The 20,538-nt window shown below is 42.8% G+C and overlaps 1 protein-coding gene and 1 long non-coding RNA gene across 6 annotated transcripts in view; one reads left to right on the top strand and one right to left on the bottom strand.

Moving 5' to 3' along the window:
* The window catches only part of LOC148145944 (uncharacterized), a 31,722-nt gene extending 11,701 nt beyond the window's left edge, over positions 1-20,021 (top strand). The window contains exons 2-3 of the mRNA XM_087999244.1: positions 17,954-19,925; positions 20,009-20,021. Of these exons, the coding sequence (XP_087855370.1) occupies positions 17,968-19,925; positions 20,009-20,021 (1,971 nt within the window). The 5' untranslated portion in view covers positions 17,954-17,967. The remainder of the gene's footprint in view (positions 1-17,953; positions 19,926-20,008) is intronic.
* LOC148145943 (uncharacterized) overlaps positions 1-20,538 on the bottom strand; it is a 74,868-nt gene extending 54,330 nt beyond the window's left edge. For 3 of the 5 annotated variants that reach the window (XR_015760900.1, XR_015760899.1, XR_015760901.1), the window contains exons 1-2: positions 20,099-20,538; positions 12,565-12,644 (exon numbers count right to left, since the gene is read on the bottom strand). This is a non-coding gene — a long non-coding RNA (uncharacterized LOC148145943). The remainder of the gene's footprint in view (positions 1-12,564; positions 12,645-20,098) is intronic. The other 2 variants (XR_015760898.1, XR_015760902.1) reach the window with 1 other exon arrangement.

Raw genomic sequence — 20,538 nt, 5'->3', positions numbered from 1 at the left:
TCCCTTAGGTGAGACTTATCTGCATCTTTCAATTCTCACACTTGAGAGTTTGATAGCCTCTTTGATTATTTACATAAAGAGTTTGGATCTTCTCAGCTTCAAATAATCCCTTCCAGGTCCTGAATACATGTGGTCTAGAATTTTCAAATTAAAACCCTTGTGCTGAGGTAACCTATTTCCTAACTTTTTAAACAAATTCCTTTCTCCAGAAAAAAATGTTTTTTGCAATTAACTTCAACAAGACTTCTGGGCCAAGGCCAATTATAACAAAATTAGGTAGGAGCTCTTTGAAGGGGAGTCCACATTTGATATGTGGGAGCTTTTTAAAGGTAGGTTAAAGATAGTGCAGGATAGGCATGTCCCGTTGAAAGCAAAGGGTAGGAAAGGCAAGATTCGTGAACCGTGGATGACAGGAGAAATGCTACGACTAGCCAAGAGGAAAAGGGAAGCGTACATAAGGTCCAGGCAGCTAAGAACAGAACGGGCCCTGGAGGAATACGGAAGAGTAGGGCCAGTCTTAAACAAGGAATCAAGCAGGCTAAAAGGGATCATAAAATAGCTTTAGCGAGCAGAATTAAGGAGAATCCCAAAGCCTTTTATTCTTACATCAGAATCAAATTGGATAACTAGAGAAAGGATTGGTCCACTCAAGGATAAGGAAGGAAGGCTGCGTGTCGAACCTGAGAAAATGGGTGAGATTCTGAATGATTACTTTGCATCAGAGTTCACTGAGGAGAGGAACATGATGAATGTTGAGATTAGAGATAGAAGTTTTATTAGTCTGGATCACATTGACATAAGTAGGGAAGATGTGTTGGGTTGGCTAGAGGTTATTAGAGAGGAAATAGCTGGGGCCCTGACAGATATTTTTGTAGCATCGTTAAACACAGGTGAGGTGCTGGAGGACTGGAGTGTTGCTCACGTTGTCTCCCTGTACAAGAAGGGTATTAGTGATATTCTGGGTATCTACAGACCAATGAGCCTGACGTCAGTGGTGGGAAAGTTGCTGTAGAACGTACTGAGGGATAAAATCTATTTGTATTTGGAAAAGAATGGGCTTATCAGTAATAGACAACATGGCTTTGTGCGGGGTAGATCGTGCCTTACCAACTTAATGGAGTTCTTTGAGGAAGTGACCAAGTTGATAGATGAAGGAAGGGCTTTAGATGTCATATACATGGACTTTAGTAAGACGTTTGATAAGGTTTCCCATGGTAAACTAATGGAGAAAGTGAAGTCACATGGTGTGCAGGGTGTTCCAGCTAGGTGGATAAAGAACTGGTTGAGCAACAGGAGACAGAGAGTAGTAGTTGAAGGGAGTTTCTCGAAATGAGAAAGGTGACCAGTGGTGTTCCACAGGGATCAGTACTGGGGCCACTGTTGTTTGTGATATACATAAATGATCTGGAAGAGGGCACTGTTGGTATGATCAGCAAGTTTGCAGATGACACGAAGATTGGTGGAGTAGCAGAAATCATATGGGAATGTCAAAGAATACAGGAGAATATAGATAGACTGGAGAGTTGGGCGGAGAAGTGGCAGATGGAATTTAATCCAGGCAAATGTGAGGTGATGCGTTTTGGGAAGTCTAATTCTAGAGGAAATTATACAGTAATCGGAAGAGCCTTGGAAAATTTGATGAGCACAAAGATCTGGGAGTTCAGGTCCATTGTACCCTGAAGATTGCTGCACAGGTAGAAAGAGTGGTCAAGAAGGCATATGGTATGCTTGCGTTCATCTGACGGGGTATTGAGTATAAAAGCTGGCAGGTCATGTTAAAATTGTACAAGACATTGGTTCGGCTGTATTTAGAATACTGTGTACAGTTCTGGTCGCCATATTACCAAAAGGATGTGGACACTTTGGAGAGGGTGCCGAGAATGTTTACAAGTATGTTGCCTGGTATGGAAGGTGTTAGCTATGAAGAGAGGTTGAGTAGATTAGGATTGTTTTCATTAGAGGAAAAGGCAATTGAGGGGGGACCTGATTGAGGTTTACAAAATCATGAAGGGTATAGACAGGATAGATAGAGAGAAGCTTTTTCCCAGGATGAAGGATTCAATAACGAGAGGTCATGTTTTCAAGGTGAGAGATGAAAAGTTTAAGGGGGATATACGCGGCAAGTACTTTACACTGAGGGGTGGAACGTGTTGCCAGCAGAGGTAGGAGAGGAAGGCACAGTGGATTCATTTAAGATGCGTCTGACAGATGCATGAGTAGGTGGGGAGCAGAGAGATACGGATGCTTAGGAATTAGGCGACAGGTTTAGACAGTAGATTTGGATCGGCTCAGGCTTGGAGGGCCGAAGGGCCTGTTCCTAGGCTGTAAATTTTCTTTGTCCTTTGTGCTTCTTTGTTCTGAAAACTGAAACCAAAAAGTATCCAAGCTATGGATTTTATCACTAAACAAAACACAAAAACATTGCTGATTATTAGAGTCACAGAGATGTACAGCACGAAAAGACCCTTTGGTCTAACTCGTCAATGCCGACCAGATATCCCAACCCAATCTAGTACCACCTGCCAGCACCCGGCCCATATCCCTCCAAACCCTTCCTATTCATATACCCGTCCAGATGCCTATTAAATGTTGCAATTGTACCAGCCTCCACCACTTCCTCTGGCAGCTCATTCCACAAACGTACTATCTTCTGCGTGAAAATGTTGCCCCTTAGGTGTCTTTTATATCTTTCCCCTCTCACCCTAAACCTATGCCCTATAGTTCGGGACCCCCCCCCCCCCACTCCGGGGAAAAGACTTTATCTATTTATCCTATAAAATCATGCTCCTCATGATTTTATAAACCTCTATGAGGTCACTCCTCAGCCTCCAACGCTCCAGGAAAACAGCCCGAGCCTACTTAACCTCTCCTTACAGCTCAAATTCTGCAACCCTGGCAACATCCTTGTAAATCTTTTCTGAACCCTTTCAAGTTTCACAACACCTTTCCGTTAGGAAGGAGACCAGAATTGCACGCAATATTCGAACAGTGGCCTAACCAATGTCCTGTACAGCCGCAACATGACCTCCCAGCTCCTGTATTCAATACTCTGACCAATAAAGGAAAGCATACCAAACGCTTTCTTCACTATCCTATCTACCTGCAACTCCACTTTCAAGGAACTATGAACCTGCACTCCAAGGTCTCTTTGTTCAGCAACACTCCCTAGGACCTTACCATTAAGTGTATAAGTCCTGCTAAGATTTGCTTTCCTAAAATGCAGCACCTCACATTTATCTGAATTAAACTCCATCTGCCACTTCTCAGCCCATTTGCCCATCTGATCAAGATCCTGTTATAATCTGAGCTAATCTTCTTCACTGTCCACTCCACCTCCAATTTTGGTGTCATCAGCAAACCTACTAACTGTACCTCTTATGCTCACATCCAAATCATTTATATAAATGATGAAAATTAGTGGACCCAGCACTGATCCTCGTGGCACTCCACTGGTCACAGGCCACAAGTCTGAAAAACAATCCTCTACCACCACCCTCTGTCTTCTACCTTTGAGTCAGTTCTGTATCCAGGTGGTTAGTTCTCCCTGTATTCCATGAGATCTAATCTTGCTAATCAGTCTCCCATGGGGAACCTTGTTGAACGCCTTACTGAAGCCATATAGATCACAATTACCACTCTGCCCTCATCAATCCTCATTGTTACTTCTTCAAAAAACTCAATCAAGTTTGTGAGACATGATTTCCCACGCACAAAGCCATGTTGACTATCCCTACTCAGTTCTTGCCTTTCCAAATACATGTACATCCTGTCCCTCAGGATTCCCTCCAACAACTTGCCCACCACTGACGTCAGGCTCACTGGTCTATAGTTCCTTGGCTTGTCCTTACCACCTTTCTTAAACAGTGGCACCACGTTAGCCAATTTCCAGTCTTCTCGGCACCTCACCTTTGACTATCCATGATGCAAATATCTCAGTAAGAGGCCCAGCAATCACTTCTCTAGCTTCCCACAGAGTTCTAGGGTACATCTGATAAGGTGCTGGGGATTGATCCACTTTTATGCGTTTCAAGACACCCAGCACTTCCTCCTCTGTAATCTGGACATTTTTCAAGATGTCACCATTTGTTTCCCCACATTCTATATCTTCCATCTCCTTTTCCATAGTAAATATTGATGCAAAAAACTCATTTAGTGTCTCACCCGTTTCCTGTGGCTCCACCCAAAGGCCGCCTTGCTGATCTTTGAGGGGCTCTATTGTCTCCCTAGTTACCCTTTTGTCCTTAATAAATTTGTAAGAACCCTTTGGATTCTCTTTAACTCTATTAGCCAAAGCTATGTCATGTCTCCTTTTTGCCCTCCTGATTTCCCTCTTAAGTATACTCCTACTGCCTTTATACTCTTCTAAGGATTCACTCGATCTATCCTGTCTATACCTGACATATGCTTCCTTCTTTTTCTTAACCAAACCCTAGGTTTCTTCAGTTATCCAACATTCCCTATACCCACCAGCGTTTTCTTTCACCCTAAGAGGAATATACTTTCTCTGGACTCTCATTATCTAATTTCTGAAGGCTTCCCATTTTCCAGCTGTCCCTTTATCTGTGAACATCTGCCTCTAATCAGCTTTTGAAAGTTCTTGCCTAATAGCGTCAAAATTCGTCTTTCTCCAATTTAGATCTTCAACTTTTAGATCTGGTCTATCCTTTTCCATCACTATTTTAAATCTAATAGAATTATGGTCGCTGGCCCCAAAGTGCTCCCCCCACTGACACCTCAGTCACCTGCCCTGCCTTATTTTCCAAGAGTAGGTCAAGTTTTACACATGGTCTTGTAGGTACATCCACATACTGAATCAGAAAATTTTCTTGTACATACTTAACAAAATTCTAACTTAAAAGCAAGCTCTTACAAATAAATTGCCATTATCACCCAAGACCTCTCTCGCTCTTTCATTGTGCTTTAAGAAAATTCATATGTCCAGAAATACTAACAAGTTAATCATTAGACCACTTCAGATGCACCAAAACCTAGCTGCCACTATTTCAAAAGCCAAATTCTAAACTAAAGGATATTAATATTGAATATAAATAAGTCTATAAATCACACACCTAACTTGCCAAAACAAAATTCACTTCTCTCAAATACTGGGTCCATATAAACGACAGTTTCTTCTACAGTTTTGCTGATGTGTATTTGAAAATGATATTAAGCTGACACAAGATTCAACGCTTCCTGTTTATCTGTTACACATTTTTGCAGTCATGTCAATTTCTTTGAAAAATTACTCACAAGCCATTTGGTCTCCATCCCATCATCTTGCAGTAAAATAGTCCCCATGCATAGGTTTAAGGTGTGGAGGAAGAATTAAAAGGGATCCAAGGGGCAACTTTTTCACTCAGAGAGTGGTGCATGTATGGAATGAGCTGCCAGAGAAAGTGGTGGAGGCTGGTACAATTAACTCAGTATGTAGATTGTCCGACCAGAGGGGAGGCCATTTTGGATTTGGTACTCGCTAATGAACCGGGACAAGTGATGGGCTTGTTAGTGGGTGAACATTTTGGTGATGGTGACCACAATTCTGTGGCTTTCACCTTGGTTATGGAGAGAGATAGGTGCGTGCAACAGGGTAGGTTTTACAATTGGGGGAAGGGTAATTACAATGCTGTAAGACAGGATCTGAGGAGCATAAGTTGGGAGCATAGGCTGTCAGGGAAGGATGTTGTGGAAATGTGGAACTTTTTCAAGGAACAGATATGACGTGTCCTTGATATGTATGTACCTGTCAGGCAGGAAAGAAATGGTCGTGTGAGGGAACCTTGGTTGACGAGGGAGGTTGAATGTCTTGTAAAGAGGAAGAAGGAGGCTTACATAAGGTTGAGGAAACAGGGTTCAGACAGAGCAGTGGAGGGATACAGGATAGCCAGAAGGGACCTGAAGAAAGGGATTAGGAGAGCTAAGAGAGGGCATGAAAAATCTTTGGCGGATAGGATCAAGGATAACCCAAAGGCATTTTATGCGTATGTGAGAAACATGAGAATGACGAGAACGAGGGTAGGTCCAATCAAGGACAGTAGTGGGAGACTGTGTATTGAGTCGGAAGAGATAGGAGAGGTCTTGAATGAGTACTTTTCTTCAGTATTTACGAATGAGAGGGACCGTATTTTGAAGAGGAGAGTGTGAAACGGACTGGTAAGCTAGAGGAGATACTTGTTAGGAAGGAAGATGTGTTGGACATTTTGAAAAACTTGAGGATAGACAAGTCCCCCCGGCCTGATGGGATATATCCTAGGATTATGTGGGAAGCAAGAGAGGAAATTACAGTACCGTTGGCAATGATCTTTTCACCTTCACTGTCAACGGGGGTGGTACCAGGAGACTGGAGACTGGCGAATGTTGTGCCCTTGTTCAAAAAAGGGAATAGGGATAACCCCGGGAATTACAGGCCAGTTAGTCTTACTTCGGAGGTAGATAAAGTAATGGAAAGGGTACTGAGGGATAGGATTTATGAATATCTGGAAAGACACTGCTTGATTAGGGACAGCCAGCACGGATTTGAGAAGGGTAGGTCTTGCCTTACAAGTCTGATTGAATTCTTTGAGGAGGTGACCAAGCATGTGGATGAGGGTAGAGCAGTGGATGTAGTATACATGGATTTTAGTAAGGCATTTGATAAGGTTCCCCATGGTAGGCTTATGCGGAAAGTCAGGAGGCATGGGATAGAGGGAAATTTGGCCAATTGGATAGAAAACTGGCTAACCGGTCGAAGTCAGATGGTAGATGGTAAATATTCAGCCTGGAGCCCAGTTACAAGTGGAGTTCTGCAGGGATCAGTTCTGGGTCCTCTGCTGTTCGTAATTTTTATTAATGACTTGGAAGAGGGAGTCGAAGGGTGGGTCAGTAAATTTGCAGATGATACGAAGATTGGTGGAGTTGTGGATAGTGAGGAGGGCTGTTGTTGGCTGCAAAGGGACTTAGATATGATGCAGAGCTGGGCTGAGGAGTGGCAGATGGAGTTCAACCCTGCCAAGTGTGAGGTTGTCCATTTTGGAAAGACGAATAAGAATGCGGAATACAGGGTTAACGGTAGGGTTCTTAGTGGGGTGGAGGAACAGAGGGATCTTGGGGTCTGTTCATAGATCTTTGAAAGTTGCCACTCAGGTGGATAGAGCTTGTAAGAAGGCCTATGGTGTATCAGTGTTCATTAGCAGAGGGATTGAATTCAAGAGTCGTGAAGTGATGTTGCAACTGTACAGGACTTTGGTTAGGCCACATTTGGAGTACTGTGTGCAGTTCTGGTCGCCTCACTTTAGGAAAGATGTGGAAGCTTTGGAGAAGGTGCCGAGAAGATTTACCAGGATGTTGCCTGGAATGGAGAGGAAGTCGTACGAGGATAGATTTAGAGTTCTCGGCCTTTTCTCGTTGGAACGGCGAAGGATGAGGGGTGACTTGATAGAGGTTTATAAGATGATCAGAGGAATAGATAGAGTAGACAGTCAGAAACTTTTTCCCCGGGTACAACAGAGTGTTACAAGGGGACATAAATTTAAGGTGAAGGGTGGAAGGTATAGGGGAGATATCAGGGGTGGGTTCTTTACCCAGAGAGTGGTGGGGGCATGGAATGCGCTGCCTGTGGGAATGGTAGAGTCAGAATCTTTGGTGACCTTTAAGCGGCAATTGGATAGGTACATGGATGGGTGCTTAAGCTAGGACAAATGTTCGGCACAACATCGTGGGCCGAAGGGCCTGTTCTGTGCTGTATTGTTCTATGTTCTGTGTTCTAATTACAGCATGTAGAAAGCATCAGGGTGGGTATATGAAAAGGAAGGGTTTAGACGGATATGGGCCAAATGCTGGCAAATGGGACTGGATTAATTTAGGATATCTGATCAGCATGGTCAAGTTCGCCCAAAGGGTCTGTTTCCGTATTGTACAACTCTGTGACTCAATGATACAAATATCACAGGCATCAACCGCCAGGCTGAATGACGTCTCATAATTTGGAATGACTAAACCTAGTGCAGCTACTTTGACATTCTTCAATCTGTTACATTTCCTGCTTTACTTCAAAACGTTTGTCAGGGTACAATGACAATGCTGATGTTTGGACCAATCATGCAATTCATGCCAGTAAAACTGAAAATGTTTTGTCCAAAACATGGGAAAATCCAAAATACCAGCAAATTCACTTCTGTAGGTATTACTTTGACTTGTACACAACGTGGCCCAAATAAGTCACTTTTGCTTTGACAAATTCACTCTTAGTCAGATTCATAGAAAAATTGGTTCTTTGTAGCTGACCAAACAGTTCAGTCAAGTAGTGTATATGTTCTTCCTGGATTAGGCTTAAAACAACCAATTTATTGATGTTAATCAAACAATTACATAGTCTTTCAATGATGTTATTGGGTAATCATTGCAACATTGTTGGTGCATTTTTCATTCAAGACAGCCCGACTTTGCATTAATGAGGTCCATCCTGTTCTGCGAAAGCTGATTTTTGTTTGGCTGTATCAGTCAATGGAACTTGCCATTGTCCTTTTAGCAAATTGTTGACAAATCATAGAAACATAGAAAATAGAACCAGGAGTAGGTCATTTAGTCCTTCAAGCCTACTCTGTCATTCAATATGATCATGTATTTCCAATTCATTCAATAGTCCTCCAGTCTTGGAGTCATTCTGTCTGTTTTCTAAAACCAGCACTTTCTCCACCCAGATATTCTATTCCTCTAATTGCCCTTAAGTTTTCCATGTGACATTAACCTCATTTCTGTATATGTGAGATATCACAGATATCTGTTAGAAATGCTGCTTCACTTATCTTTGATGTCTGACAATCGTCGTGATAAATCTTTAAGGTTTGCAGGAATGTTTGTAGATGTGATACCAGTTGTAATGACCGCATCTTTTTATTTTGCCATATCTTTCATAGAACATAGAACATAGAAGAATACAGCGCAGTACAGGCCCTTTGGCCCTCGATGTTGTGCCGATCCAAGCCCACCTAACCTACACTAGCCCACTATCCTCCATATGCCTATCCAATGCCCACTTAAATGCCCACAAAGAGGGAGTGTCCACCACTGCTACTGCCAGGGCATTCCATGAACTCACGACTCGCTAAGTAAAGTACCTACCCCTAACATCTGTCCTATACCTACCACCCCTTAATTTAAAGCTATGCTCCCTCGTAATAGCTGACTCCATACGTGGAAAAAGATTCTCACGGTCAACCCTATCTAAACATCTTGTACACCTCTATCAAGTCACCCCTAAACCTTCTTTTCTCGAATGAAAACAACCCCAAGTGCCTCAGCCTTTCCTCATACGATCTTCCTACCATACCAGGCAACATCCTGGTAAACCTCCTCTGCACCTGTTCCAGTGCCTCCACATCCTTCCTATAGTATGGCGACCAAAACTGCACACAATACTCCAGATGCGGCCGCACCAGAGTCTTATACAACTGCAACATGATCTCAGGACTCCAGAACTCAATTCCTCTACCAATAAAAGCCAGTACGCCATATGCCTTCTTCACCGCACTATTTACCTGGGTGGCAACTTTCAAAGATCTGTGTGCATGGACACCAAGATCCCTTTGCTCATCCACACTACCAAGTATCCGACCATTAGCCCAGTACCCCATCTTTTTGTTACTCTTACCAAAGTGAATCACCTCACACTTAGCTACATTGAACTCCATTTGCCACCTTTCTGCCCAGTTCTGCAGCTTATCTATATCCCGCTGTAACCTGCCACATCCTTCCTCACTGTCAACAACTCCTCCGACTTTCATATCATCAGCAAACTTGCTCACCCAACCTTCTAGCCCCTCCTCCAGGTCATTTATAAAAATGACAAACAGCAATGGTCCCAAAACAGATCCTTGCGGAACACCGCTAGTAACGGCACTCCAAGATGAACCTTTACCATCAACTACTACCCTCTGTCTTCTTCCAGCCAGCCAATTCCTAATCCAAACCTCCAACTCACCCTCAATGCCATACCTCCGTATTTTTTGAAGTAGCCTACCATGGGGAACCTTTTCAAACGCCTTACTAAAATCCATATACACCACATCTACCACTTTTCCCTCGTCCACCTCCTTAGTCACCTTCTAAAAGAATTCAATAAGGTTTGTGAGGCACGACCTGCCCTTCACAAAACCATGCTGACTATCCTTGATCACATTATTCCGATCCAGATGTTCATAAATCCTATCCCTTACAATTCTCTCTAAGACTTTGCCCACAACAGAATTGAGACTACCGGCCTATAGTTACTAGGGTTATCCCTACTCCCCTTCTTGAATAAGGGAACCACATTTGCTAGCCTCCAGTCTTCTGGCACTACTCCTGTAGACAACGAGGACATAAAAATCAAGGCCAATGGCTCTGCAATCTTCTCCCTTGCTTCCCAAAGAATCCTAGGATAAATGCCATCAGGCCCAGGAGACTTATCTATTTTCACCCTTTCCAGAATTTCCAACACCTCTTCCCTACATACCTCAAAGCCATTCATTCTACTTAATTGTGACTCAGTATTCACATCGGCAACAATGTCCTGTTCCTGAGTGAATACTGACGAAAAGTATTCATTCAGTGTCTCCCCAATCTCTTCAGCCTCCACACGCAACTTCCCACTACTATCCTTGACTGGACCTATTCCTACCCTAGTCATTCTTTTATTCCTGACATACCTATAGAAAGCCTTGGGGTTTTCCCAAATCCTACCAACTAAGGACCTTTCATGTCCCCTCCTTGCTGCTCTTAGCTCTCTCTTCAGGTCCTTCCTGGCTACCTTATAACTCTCAATCGCCCCAATTGAACCTTCACGCCTCATCTTTACATAGGCTGCCCTCTTCCATTTAACAAGGGATTCCAATTCCTTATTAAACCACGGCTCCCTCACACGACCCTTTCCTCCCTGCCTGACGGGTACATACTTATCAAGGACACTCAATAGTTGCTCCTTGAACAAGCTCCACATATCAATTACGCCCTTGCCTTGAAGCCTACTTTTCCAAGCCACGAATCCTAAGTCATGCCTCACCGCATCATAATTTCCCTGCCCCCAGCTATAACGCTTGCCCTGCAGTGCACACTTATCCCTCTCCATCACTAGAGTAAAAGTCACCGAATTGTGGTCACTGTCCCCAAAGTGCTCACCTACCTCTAATTCTAACACCTGGCCTGGTTCGTTACCCAGAACCAAATCCAGAATGGCCTCACCTCTTGTTGGCCTATCTACATATTGTGTCAGGAAACCCTCCTGCACACATTGGACAAACACCGACCCATCTAACGAACTAGAGCTATAGCTTTCCCAATCAATATCAGGAAAGTTAAAGTCCCCCATAACAACCACCCTATTACTTTCACTCTTCTCCTGAATCATCCTCGCAATCCTTTATTCTACATTTCTAGGACTATTAGTAGGCCTGTAAAAAACTCTTAACAGGGTGACCTCACCTTTCCTATTCCTAACCTCAGCCCAAACTACCTCAGATGGCGAGTCTTCATCCATCGTCCTTTCCACCGCTGTAATACGATCTTTGACAAGCAATGCCACACCCCCCCCTCTTTTACCCCAACCTTTGACCCTACTAAAACATTTAAATCCTGGAACCTGCAACAGCCAATCCTGTCCCTGTTCTACCCATGTCTCCGTAATAGCCACAACATCGAAGTCCCAGGTACCAACCTACGTTTCATTGCGGAATGGGAAAGAACTATTTTAAAAACAAGGATTGTTGAGGGTTTGCTGCATTTTTAGAAGGTCAGATGTCACATGACATCAGGTTCTCATCCAACAGGGTTATTTGAAATCACAAGCTTTCAGAGTGCTGCTCCTTTTTCAGGTGAAATTCAGGTTCATCTGGTGAAGGAGCAGTACTCTGAAAACTTGTGATTTCAAATACACCTGTTGGACTATAACCTGATGTTGTGCGACTTCTGACCTTATTCACCCCAGTCCAACACCAGCACCTCCACAGCATTTTTAAAAAGCAAAGAACTGATATTCATTGTAAGTACTATTTACACAGCTACTAGTTCAAAGTAGATAGTTTGCAGTTGAACAGGGGTCAAAGGATCTTTGCAAATATAAGATCAAGCTAGCAACAAGTAGTTGATTGGTCTGTGGACAAGTAACCAATTATCAAAAATAAAGGCCTTCTGCCTGCCAACAACTATGTGATTGGATCCCAGGTAGCTGAACAGCTTGGGACTGTGAATAAGATAGTAAGAAGCCATCAGATCTTAAAAGACTCAGGATCTCCAACTGTTCCCTACAGTAAAAAACACTTTAAGCCCAAAGCAAAGCAGTTTATTTTTGCTCAGTAATTACTGTAAGCTGTGCACCACGCACCTATGATTCCTACAAACAAGTGAAAGCATTCAGAGCAAGAAGACAGAGAAGCAGCATTTTTACCAGCATGAAAATCATCTCAGCATTGTGAGAACAATGATTTGCCTTTCCTAGCCTTTCTCTCTGCCCATGACCTTTTTCCGTGTCTGTATCTGTGTGTCGAAGGTGAAGTTCATAAAGGGGTTAGAATTGTAACTGATTGTATTTGGGGCCAAAGGTTCATAATTGTTTACCTGCAGCTGGAATATATTTATTTGTAATGAAGAATGGATTCTTGTTAAGTCCAGAAACCTTGTCCGTACTTCCTGTCAACCTGAATATAAAAGAAATGTAAATTGAAGGAATTCTGTATACTGTATTTTTAAAAATCTTGAACTTTCGTGATGACTCTGGGAATACCGGGATTTGATTTGCAGCACACCACCCCAATGAGTTGTATCACAGTCAAGTAGGTTTCTTTGTTGGAGTTGTTTGAATCCTTTATTGTAACTTCACCAGGTTGACATTTCATTTTAGGTATGATTTGTACTGTTTCTGAGATGACGTCCTGCGCTTTCCATTGAACCAAGGTTGGTCAAGGATAGAGCAGGACAGTTTCTTAGAACAGCATGCTCTAGAATTGATCACAGAGCATGCTATTCTAGGTGTTGTGCAATGAGATATGAGTAATTAAAAATCTCACAGTGAATGCTTCCCTCAGCGGCAGTGATCACATTATGATTGAATTTTACGTTCAGTTTGAGGGAGAGAGAAAGAGAGACGAGTGAATCCAAAACTACTTTTTAAAAGTACTTAAACAGGAAGTAATTGTGAGGACATGGGCAGCACGGTGGCTCCGTGGTTGGCTCTAAGCTAGGGACCCATATTTGAATCCAGCCTCGAGTGACTGTCTGTGTGGAGTTTGCACATTTTCCCCATGTCTGCATGGGTTGAGTCTAGGTATTCCAGTTTCCTCCCACAGTCAAAAGACGTGCAGGTTAGGTAGATTGGCCATGGGAAATACAGGGATAGGGTAGAGGGGTGGGTCTGGGTGGGATGCTCTTCGGAGGCTCAGTGTGGACTATATGGGCCGAATGGGCAGCTTCCACACTGTAGGGATTCTATATTTCTATGAAAGCAGGGCCATCTAAAGAGAATTGCCAAATTAGGTAAAAATATTAATCACTAGAGGTGCAGTGGCAATCATTTAAGGTCCTGTTTACAGAATAGATTCTATTAAGAAAAATTCCAAGGGATAGATCCACCATCTGTAGTTAGCTAGAAATATTAAAAATAATTTTAAATTTAAAGAGAAAAGGCCATTGGTAGGTGAGAAGATTAGACAGTAAGTAAAAAACAGCAAAGAATGACCAAAAGCTTAACAATGATAGTTGGTGTCCCAGAGAAATCTAGCGAAAAATGTAAAAACAGAAAGTAAAGAAACAAGTTAAGGAAGTGAGCTTTGGTCCTAAAGAAGGTGAGACTGGAAAATCACAAACAGAAAATAAGGAAATGGTAGATGAATTGAACAGATATTTTCCCTCAGTCTTAATGATAGTGGATGTAAGTAACGTCCCTGAAACAATGATAAGTCAGGAAATGGAATGGAGGAAGATACTCAGGAAAATTACAATCACCACAGAAGTGGTTCTGAGTAAATTGCTGGAGCTGTGAGCTGACAAGTGGCCAGTTGCTGATGGAGTTCATCCCAGTGTCTTAAACAAAGTGACTAGTGAGGTAGTTAGTTAATGCATTGGTTTTAAATTTTCAAAACTCCTTTGATTGATGAATATCCATTAGATTGAAAAACAGCACATGTAACTCCTTTATTTAAAAAAAGGATAAAGACAGAAAACAAGAAACTACAGGCCAATTAACTTAATATCTGACACAAGGAGAATATCAGAAGTTATTAATAAAGAAGTTATAGCACAGGACTTCAATAAGTTCAAGATGATCAAGCAGCATCCACAAGGTTTCACCATTCTATTGGAGTTCTTTGTGGTGCTATGGTTAAAGGGGAACTGGTAGATGCACTGTATTTAGATTTCCAGAAGTCATTCAAGAAGATGTTCCTCATCAAATTGTAGAAAATAAAAACTCATTCTGGTAAAGAGCAGCATATTCATATGAATAGAAGATTGGCTGACTAACAGGAACAGAGAGATACATAAATAAGCCTTTTTCAGTTTGGCAAGATATAATGAGTAGTTTGCCACAGGGATCAGTGCTGGGCCCTCAACTGGTTATAATTTATATAAATGGCTTAGATGAAAGGATGACCGTTTTGGTTGCCAGATTTGCTGAAAACATGAGGACAGGTTAGAAAATAAGCTTTGCTGGAAATGTGTTGCTGGAAAAGCGCAGCAGGTCAGGCAGCATCCAGGGAACAGGAGAATCGACGTTTCGGGCATAAGCCCTTCTTCAGGAGGGCTTCTGAAGAAGGGCTTATGCCCGAAACGTCGATTTTCCTGTTCCCTGGATGCTGCCTGACCTGCTGCGCTTTTCCAGCAACACATTTCCAGCTCTGATCTCCAGCATCTGCAGACCTCACTTTCTCCAGAAAATAAGCTTTGAAGAGGACATAAACAGGTTACAAAAATATATTGATAGGTTAAGTGGGTGGACAAAGATATGGCAAATGGAATATAATATGAGGTTGTCCAGTTTGGCAGAAAGAATGAAAAAGAAGCATGTTATCTAAATGATGTAAAATTTCAGAGCTCTAAAATGCAGAGGGATATGGGACTCCTCATGCATGAATCACAAAAAGGTTAGTATGCAATTATGCCACGAAATTGGCAAAGCTGATAGAATGTTATCATTCATCACAAGAGGAATTGAATATATAATCAGAGAGGTTACACTTCAGTTATGCATGGCATTAGTGAGACCTCATTAGGAGGAATGTGCAATCCAGTGTGCAGGAGTATTAGTCTCCAATTTTAAGGAAGAATGTAAATATGTTGGAGACGGTTCAGACAGGGTTTGCTGTATTAACAACTGGAATGGGGAGTTGTCTTACGAGGAAGTATTGGTCAGGCTAGGCATCTATCTGCTGAAGTTTAGAAAAGTAACTGGTGACTTGACTGAAACATAAAATCCTGAATGATCTTGACAGGGTATATGTGGAAGAGGCTGTTTCTTTTATGGGAGAATCTAGAACTAGGGGGTCACTATTTACAAGTCAGGGGCCATGCATTTACATCAGAGACAGTGCAAAATGATGCATATTTCTCTCAGAGGATTGTGAGTCTGTTGAACTCTCTTCCTGAAAAGGCAATGGAAGCAGAGTCCTTGAATATTTTTAAGGCAGAAGTAAGCAAGGGGCTGCTAGGTTATCAGAGGTACAAGGGAATATGGGTTTGAGGTTACAATCAGATTAGCCATGATAGAATATTGGAGCAGGCTCAGGGAGCTGAATGGCTCATGCCTGCTCCTGATCCATAAATTTGTTAACACCCTTCTCCCAGTTTGATGGTAATGATGGAATGGGGGGATATGCCAGCCCATGAGGTTACAAACTATGGTTGAATACAACTCTGCTGCTGGTGTTGATGGTCCACTGTGTCTTATGGTGGCCAGGTAAAAACAAGGGCTGCAGATGCTGGAAACCACATTCTAGATTAGAATGGTGCTGGAAAAGCACAGCAGTTCAGGCAGCATCTAAGGAGCAGGAAAATCGACGTTTCGGGCAAAAGCCCTTCATCAGGAATAGAGCTGAATGGTGGCTAGGTCTGTTTAAAATCTATCCAATTCAGCACAATGATAGTGCCACATAATACAATGGAGAGTATTCTCAATATGATTGCAGATGTTCATCACCACAAGGATGGTTGAGATGGTCATTCTTACTAGCGCTGCCATGGACTGGTGCATCTGCCAAGTAAATATAGTGTACACCAGTGTATAAACATATTTTGATTTTCGAAAGGCACTTCAGCAAGAGCCACACACAAGGTCATTAACAGTTGCTTAGGAGTACAGAACTTTGAGGTGGCTGTAAGGAGGCAAGAATCTCCCAGGTGACAACTTGAGAGTATCTGCACTTCTCATTATCTTCTATGCCTTTTCCCTTTAAGAGGAAAAATTCCACATATCATTCACTGTCCTTTGTTGCACCTTCTTGAATACTTGAATGTTTTATTCAGAAGTTTGATCCTAACTGTTTCTTGTAAACTGTTTTGAGAACTGGATAGTGGGAAGGGAAGAAGTAAAATAGCAGCTGATGTTGTATATGAAACAGATGTCTGGGGTGATGAAGAGTGCACAAGGCTATCATGAAGGGAATGATTCTTTCAAATTCTTTTGAATCATTGTGTGTGGAAGCTGGCAGGGTGAAAGGTGAGAACAAGGGGAATCCTATCATGATTCTGAGAGAAAGGGTAAAAAGTTAGAGCAAAATATGAGGAATGGAATAGATATGGTCAGTCATAATAGGGAGGAATCTCCGCAAGAAGGAAGATATTTAAGAGGCACTTTTCTTATTCACTTGTGGGATGGAAATATTGTTGGCTCACCAGCAATCTTATTGCCTGTCCCTAGTTGCCCTTGAGAAGGTGATGGTGAGCTGTCTCCTTTAACTACTGTAGTCTACATGCTTTAGATTGACCCAAAATGCCCTTAGGGAAAGAATTCCAGGATTTTGATCCAGCAACAGTGAAGGAACGGCAAAATATTTCCAAGTCGGGATGGTGAGTTGCATCATTGGAGGGCAACCTACAGGTTGTGGTGTTCCCATATATCCACTGCCTTTAGCCTTCTAGATGGAAGTGGAAGGTGCTGCCAGAGGATCTTTGGTGAATTTCTGCAATGTATCATGTAGATAATACACACTGTTGCTTCTGTTACAGTGGTGGAGGGAGTGGAGTCTGTGTCAGGGATGTGGTGCCAATCAAGCGGACTGAATAGTTATGGATAGTGTCAAGCTACTTGAGTGTTGTCAGAGTGGAGAGTATTCCATCACACTCCTGATTTGAGCCTGGTAGATGGTAGGCTTTGGGAGTCAGAAGGTGAGTTATACACCACAGTATTCCTAGCCTCTGACCTGTTCTCATAGCCACTGTGTTTATGTGTTGAGTCCAGTTGAGTTTCTGGTGAATGGTAACCCTAGGAATGTTGATAGTAGAGGGTTCAGTGATGGTAACAAGCGGAGAAGATTAGATTGACTCATACTGGAGATGGTCACTGCCTGGAAAGTAACTTCATGCTCTGTGTCTGTAATTGTTCATCCCCAAGATATAATTTGTTCTCTACTGCCAGCATAAACTGTCCTTATGCTGCAGACAATTTGCCCATTAGTATCTCAACGTCCCTCTTCTGAGCATGTTCTATACAATAGTATTATTTATTTGATATTGCTGTCACTTTCTATCCTTCCCCAATCTGACAAGATAACATTATTTGCTGTCACTCATCAGTTCAGCTCCTCGGTCTTTTGTAGCCTATTTGTTAAGTCTACTCCAGTTGTTTGTGAGCCTCCTAGTTTAGTATCTTTGATAACTTGGAGATTTATTTTGTACTTAATCCCACATCAAAGTTATTTACGTACAAATTGAAAAGCCTGACTGAACCAGTCTTCATCAACTGTTATTTTTAACAAATCTTTCCCTATTTTTACAAGATATTTAACTTCTATTTCAGAGGAAGGTGATGACATGTCAATCCAGGTCACTGCCACCATTTCCTCAGGGGAATTTATATACAGCGAAAATGGAGAAGAAAATCTTCCATTTTCAGATACAGACAGCAGAACTGAACAATCATTCAACACAACCTTGTCCCAGTTGAAACCACTAGATCAAAGCAGAGAAGAAGAAGGAGTACAAAAAGCCTTCCAAAAACTCCCATCACAGTCGACTAGCAGAGACAAGAAATTATCATCAACAACATTCCCTGGCATCCCACCACCACCGCCACCACGGGCAACAAGAAGAAAAAGACTATCAGCACAGTCATCATGTCTTAACATTGAATCAGAGTCTGCACCACCAGCCACACCATGTCAACAATCTGACAATAGAGACCAGGAAGCACTGCAAACATTTATTCGAACAGTCCCTCTACCTGAAGCTACCGGTATAGAGGAAAAGTCACCTGGTCAACTCCAACAGTCTATCAGAATAAAGCAAGAGTTCTCAGCATCCTTTCACACATTGCCAACCCTGCAGTTCACCACCAAAACAGAGGAACTTCTCTCTCAAACTATTCATCAACAACAATCCAACAATGAAGGAGAAAGCATATTTCCAGCCTCCTTTTACACACTTTTACCACCACAACAAACCTTCACAGAGAATGAATCAACACCAGCATTGTTCTGTAATGTCACATCACCAATGACTTCCAACACTAAGCAGGAATTATCCCAAACAACCTTGCAAACTTTCATACTTCCAGAATCAGCTAACATAGAATTGAAATTGTACCAAACAACATTCCAAACTGATACACTAGTGAATGATAACAGCAGGTTAGAGATATTATCCCCAATGCGACTTGAATTTAGGTCACCAACCGAGTTTATCACCAAAGAACAGGAATCATTCCAACTTATCCCAATTGGGAACTCCAGAAAATCAGAATCACTTGAAACCATTCCATCAGAGAGCCCCAGAAGACAGGAATCATTGGAAACCATCCCCTCAGAGAGCCCTAGAGGACACGGATCATTCGAAACCATCTCATCAGAATCCCTCAGAGAACAAGAATCTTTGAAAACCATCCCACCAGAGAGTTCGAGGGCACAGGAATCACTCAAAATCATCCCACCAGAGAGCTCGAAAGAACAGGCATCACTCAAAACCATCCTATCAGAGAGATTGAGAGAACAGGAATCACTGAAAACCATCCCATCAGAGAGCTCAAGGGAACAGGAATCACTGAAGACCCTCCCATTAGAGTCCCCCAAAGAGCAGGAATCACTGAAAACTATCCCATTAGAGTCCCCCAAAGAGCAGGAATCCCTGAAACCCATCCCATCAGAGTCCCCCAAAGAGCAGGAATCCCTGAAACCCATCCCATCAGAGTCCCCCAAAGAACAGGAATCACTGAAACCCATCCCATCAGAGTCCCCCAAAGAACAGGGTTCACTGAAACCCATCCCATCAGAGTCCCCCAAAGAACCGGAATCCCTGAAACCCATCCCATCAGAGTCCCCCAAAGGACCGGAATCGCTGAAACCCATCCCATCAGTGTCCCCCAAAGAACGGGGTTCACTGAAACCCATCCCATCAGAATCCCCCAAAGAACAGGAATCACTGAAAACCATCCCATCAGAGTCCCCCAAAGAGCAGGAATCGCTGAAACCCATCCCATCAGTGTCCCCCAAAGAACGGGGTTCACTGAAAACCATCCCATCAGAGTCCCCCAAAGAACCGGAATCCCTGAAACCCATCCCATCAGAGTCCCCCAAAGAACGGGGTTCACTGAAAACCACCCCATCAGAGTCCCCCAAAGAACAGGAATCACTGAAAACCATCCCATCAGAGTCCCCCAAAGAACAGGAATCGCTGAAACCCATCCCATCAGAGTCCCCCAAAGAACCAGAATCCCTGAAACCCATCCCATCAGAGTCCCCCAAAGAACCAGAATCGCTGAAACCCATCCCATCAGAGTCCCCCAAAGAACCAGAATTGCTGAAACCCATCCCATCAGAGTCCCCCAAAGAATGGGGTTCACTGAAAACCATCCCATCAGAGCGCCCAAGTGAACAGGAAGCAATCCTACAATCATTTCAAACTAATCACCTAAAACAGAAAATCAGCCGGGTGCAGCTGTTGTACTCACCAGTCGTCAGCGACATCCCACTATCTGAATCTACCAGTAAGCAGGAGGAATATTCTACAAAGGCCTTGCACATGACGAGCAGATCAGAAGAACTAACATCTGTCACCCTGTTGAACATAACCGAACCTCCTGCTGAGGGAAGATCTCCGCAGGGAACTCGGAGAGGCCTATTGCATTGGAAGGGGGAGGAAGAGGAGAGAGAAACAGTTGATCGATGTCAATCTGTTTGTAAAGATGAAAGGGAATTGGTAAATATTTGTATCAAGCAGGTTGTTCCAATACTGAATAACTTGGCTGAGTCTGCAAATAAAATGGCTGAGAGTTTTGCAATTTTGAGTGAACACCAAGCAAATATTGCCTCAAGCCTGCAAGCACTCACCAAAAGCCAATCACTGTGACCTTAAGCAGATTACAGGACAGAAGGAAGAGAATCTCCTCAG

Source organism: Chiloscyllium plagiosum, unplaced genomic scaffold, assembly GCF_037043375.1.
Source record: "Chiloscyllium plagiosum isolate Xiang-an unplaced genomic scaffold, Cpla_swu_hap1 HiC_scaffold_22, whole genome shotgun sequence".
NCBI lineage: Eukaryota > Metazoa > Chordata > Chondrichthyes > Orectolobiformes > Hemiscylliidae > Chiloscyllium > Chiloscyllium plagiosum.
This window is presented reverse-complemented; position numbering and strand designations above follow the sequence as displayed.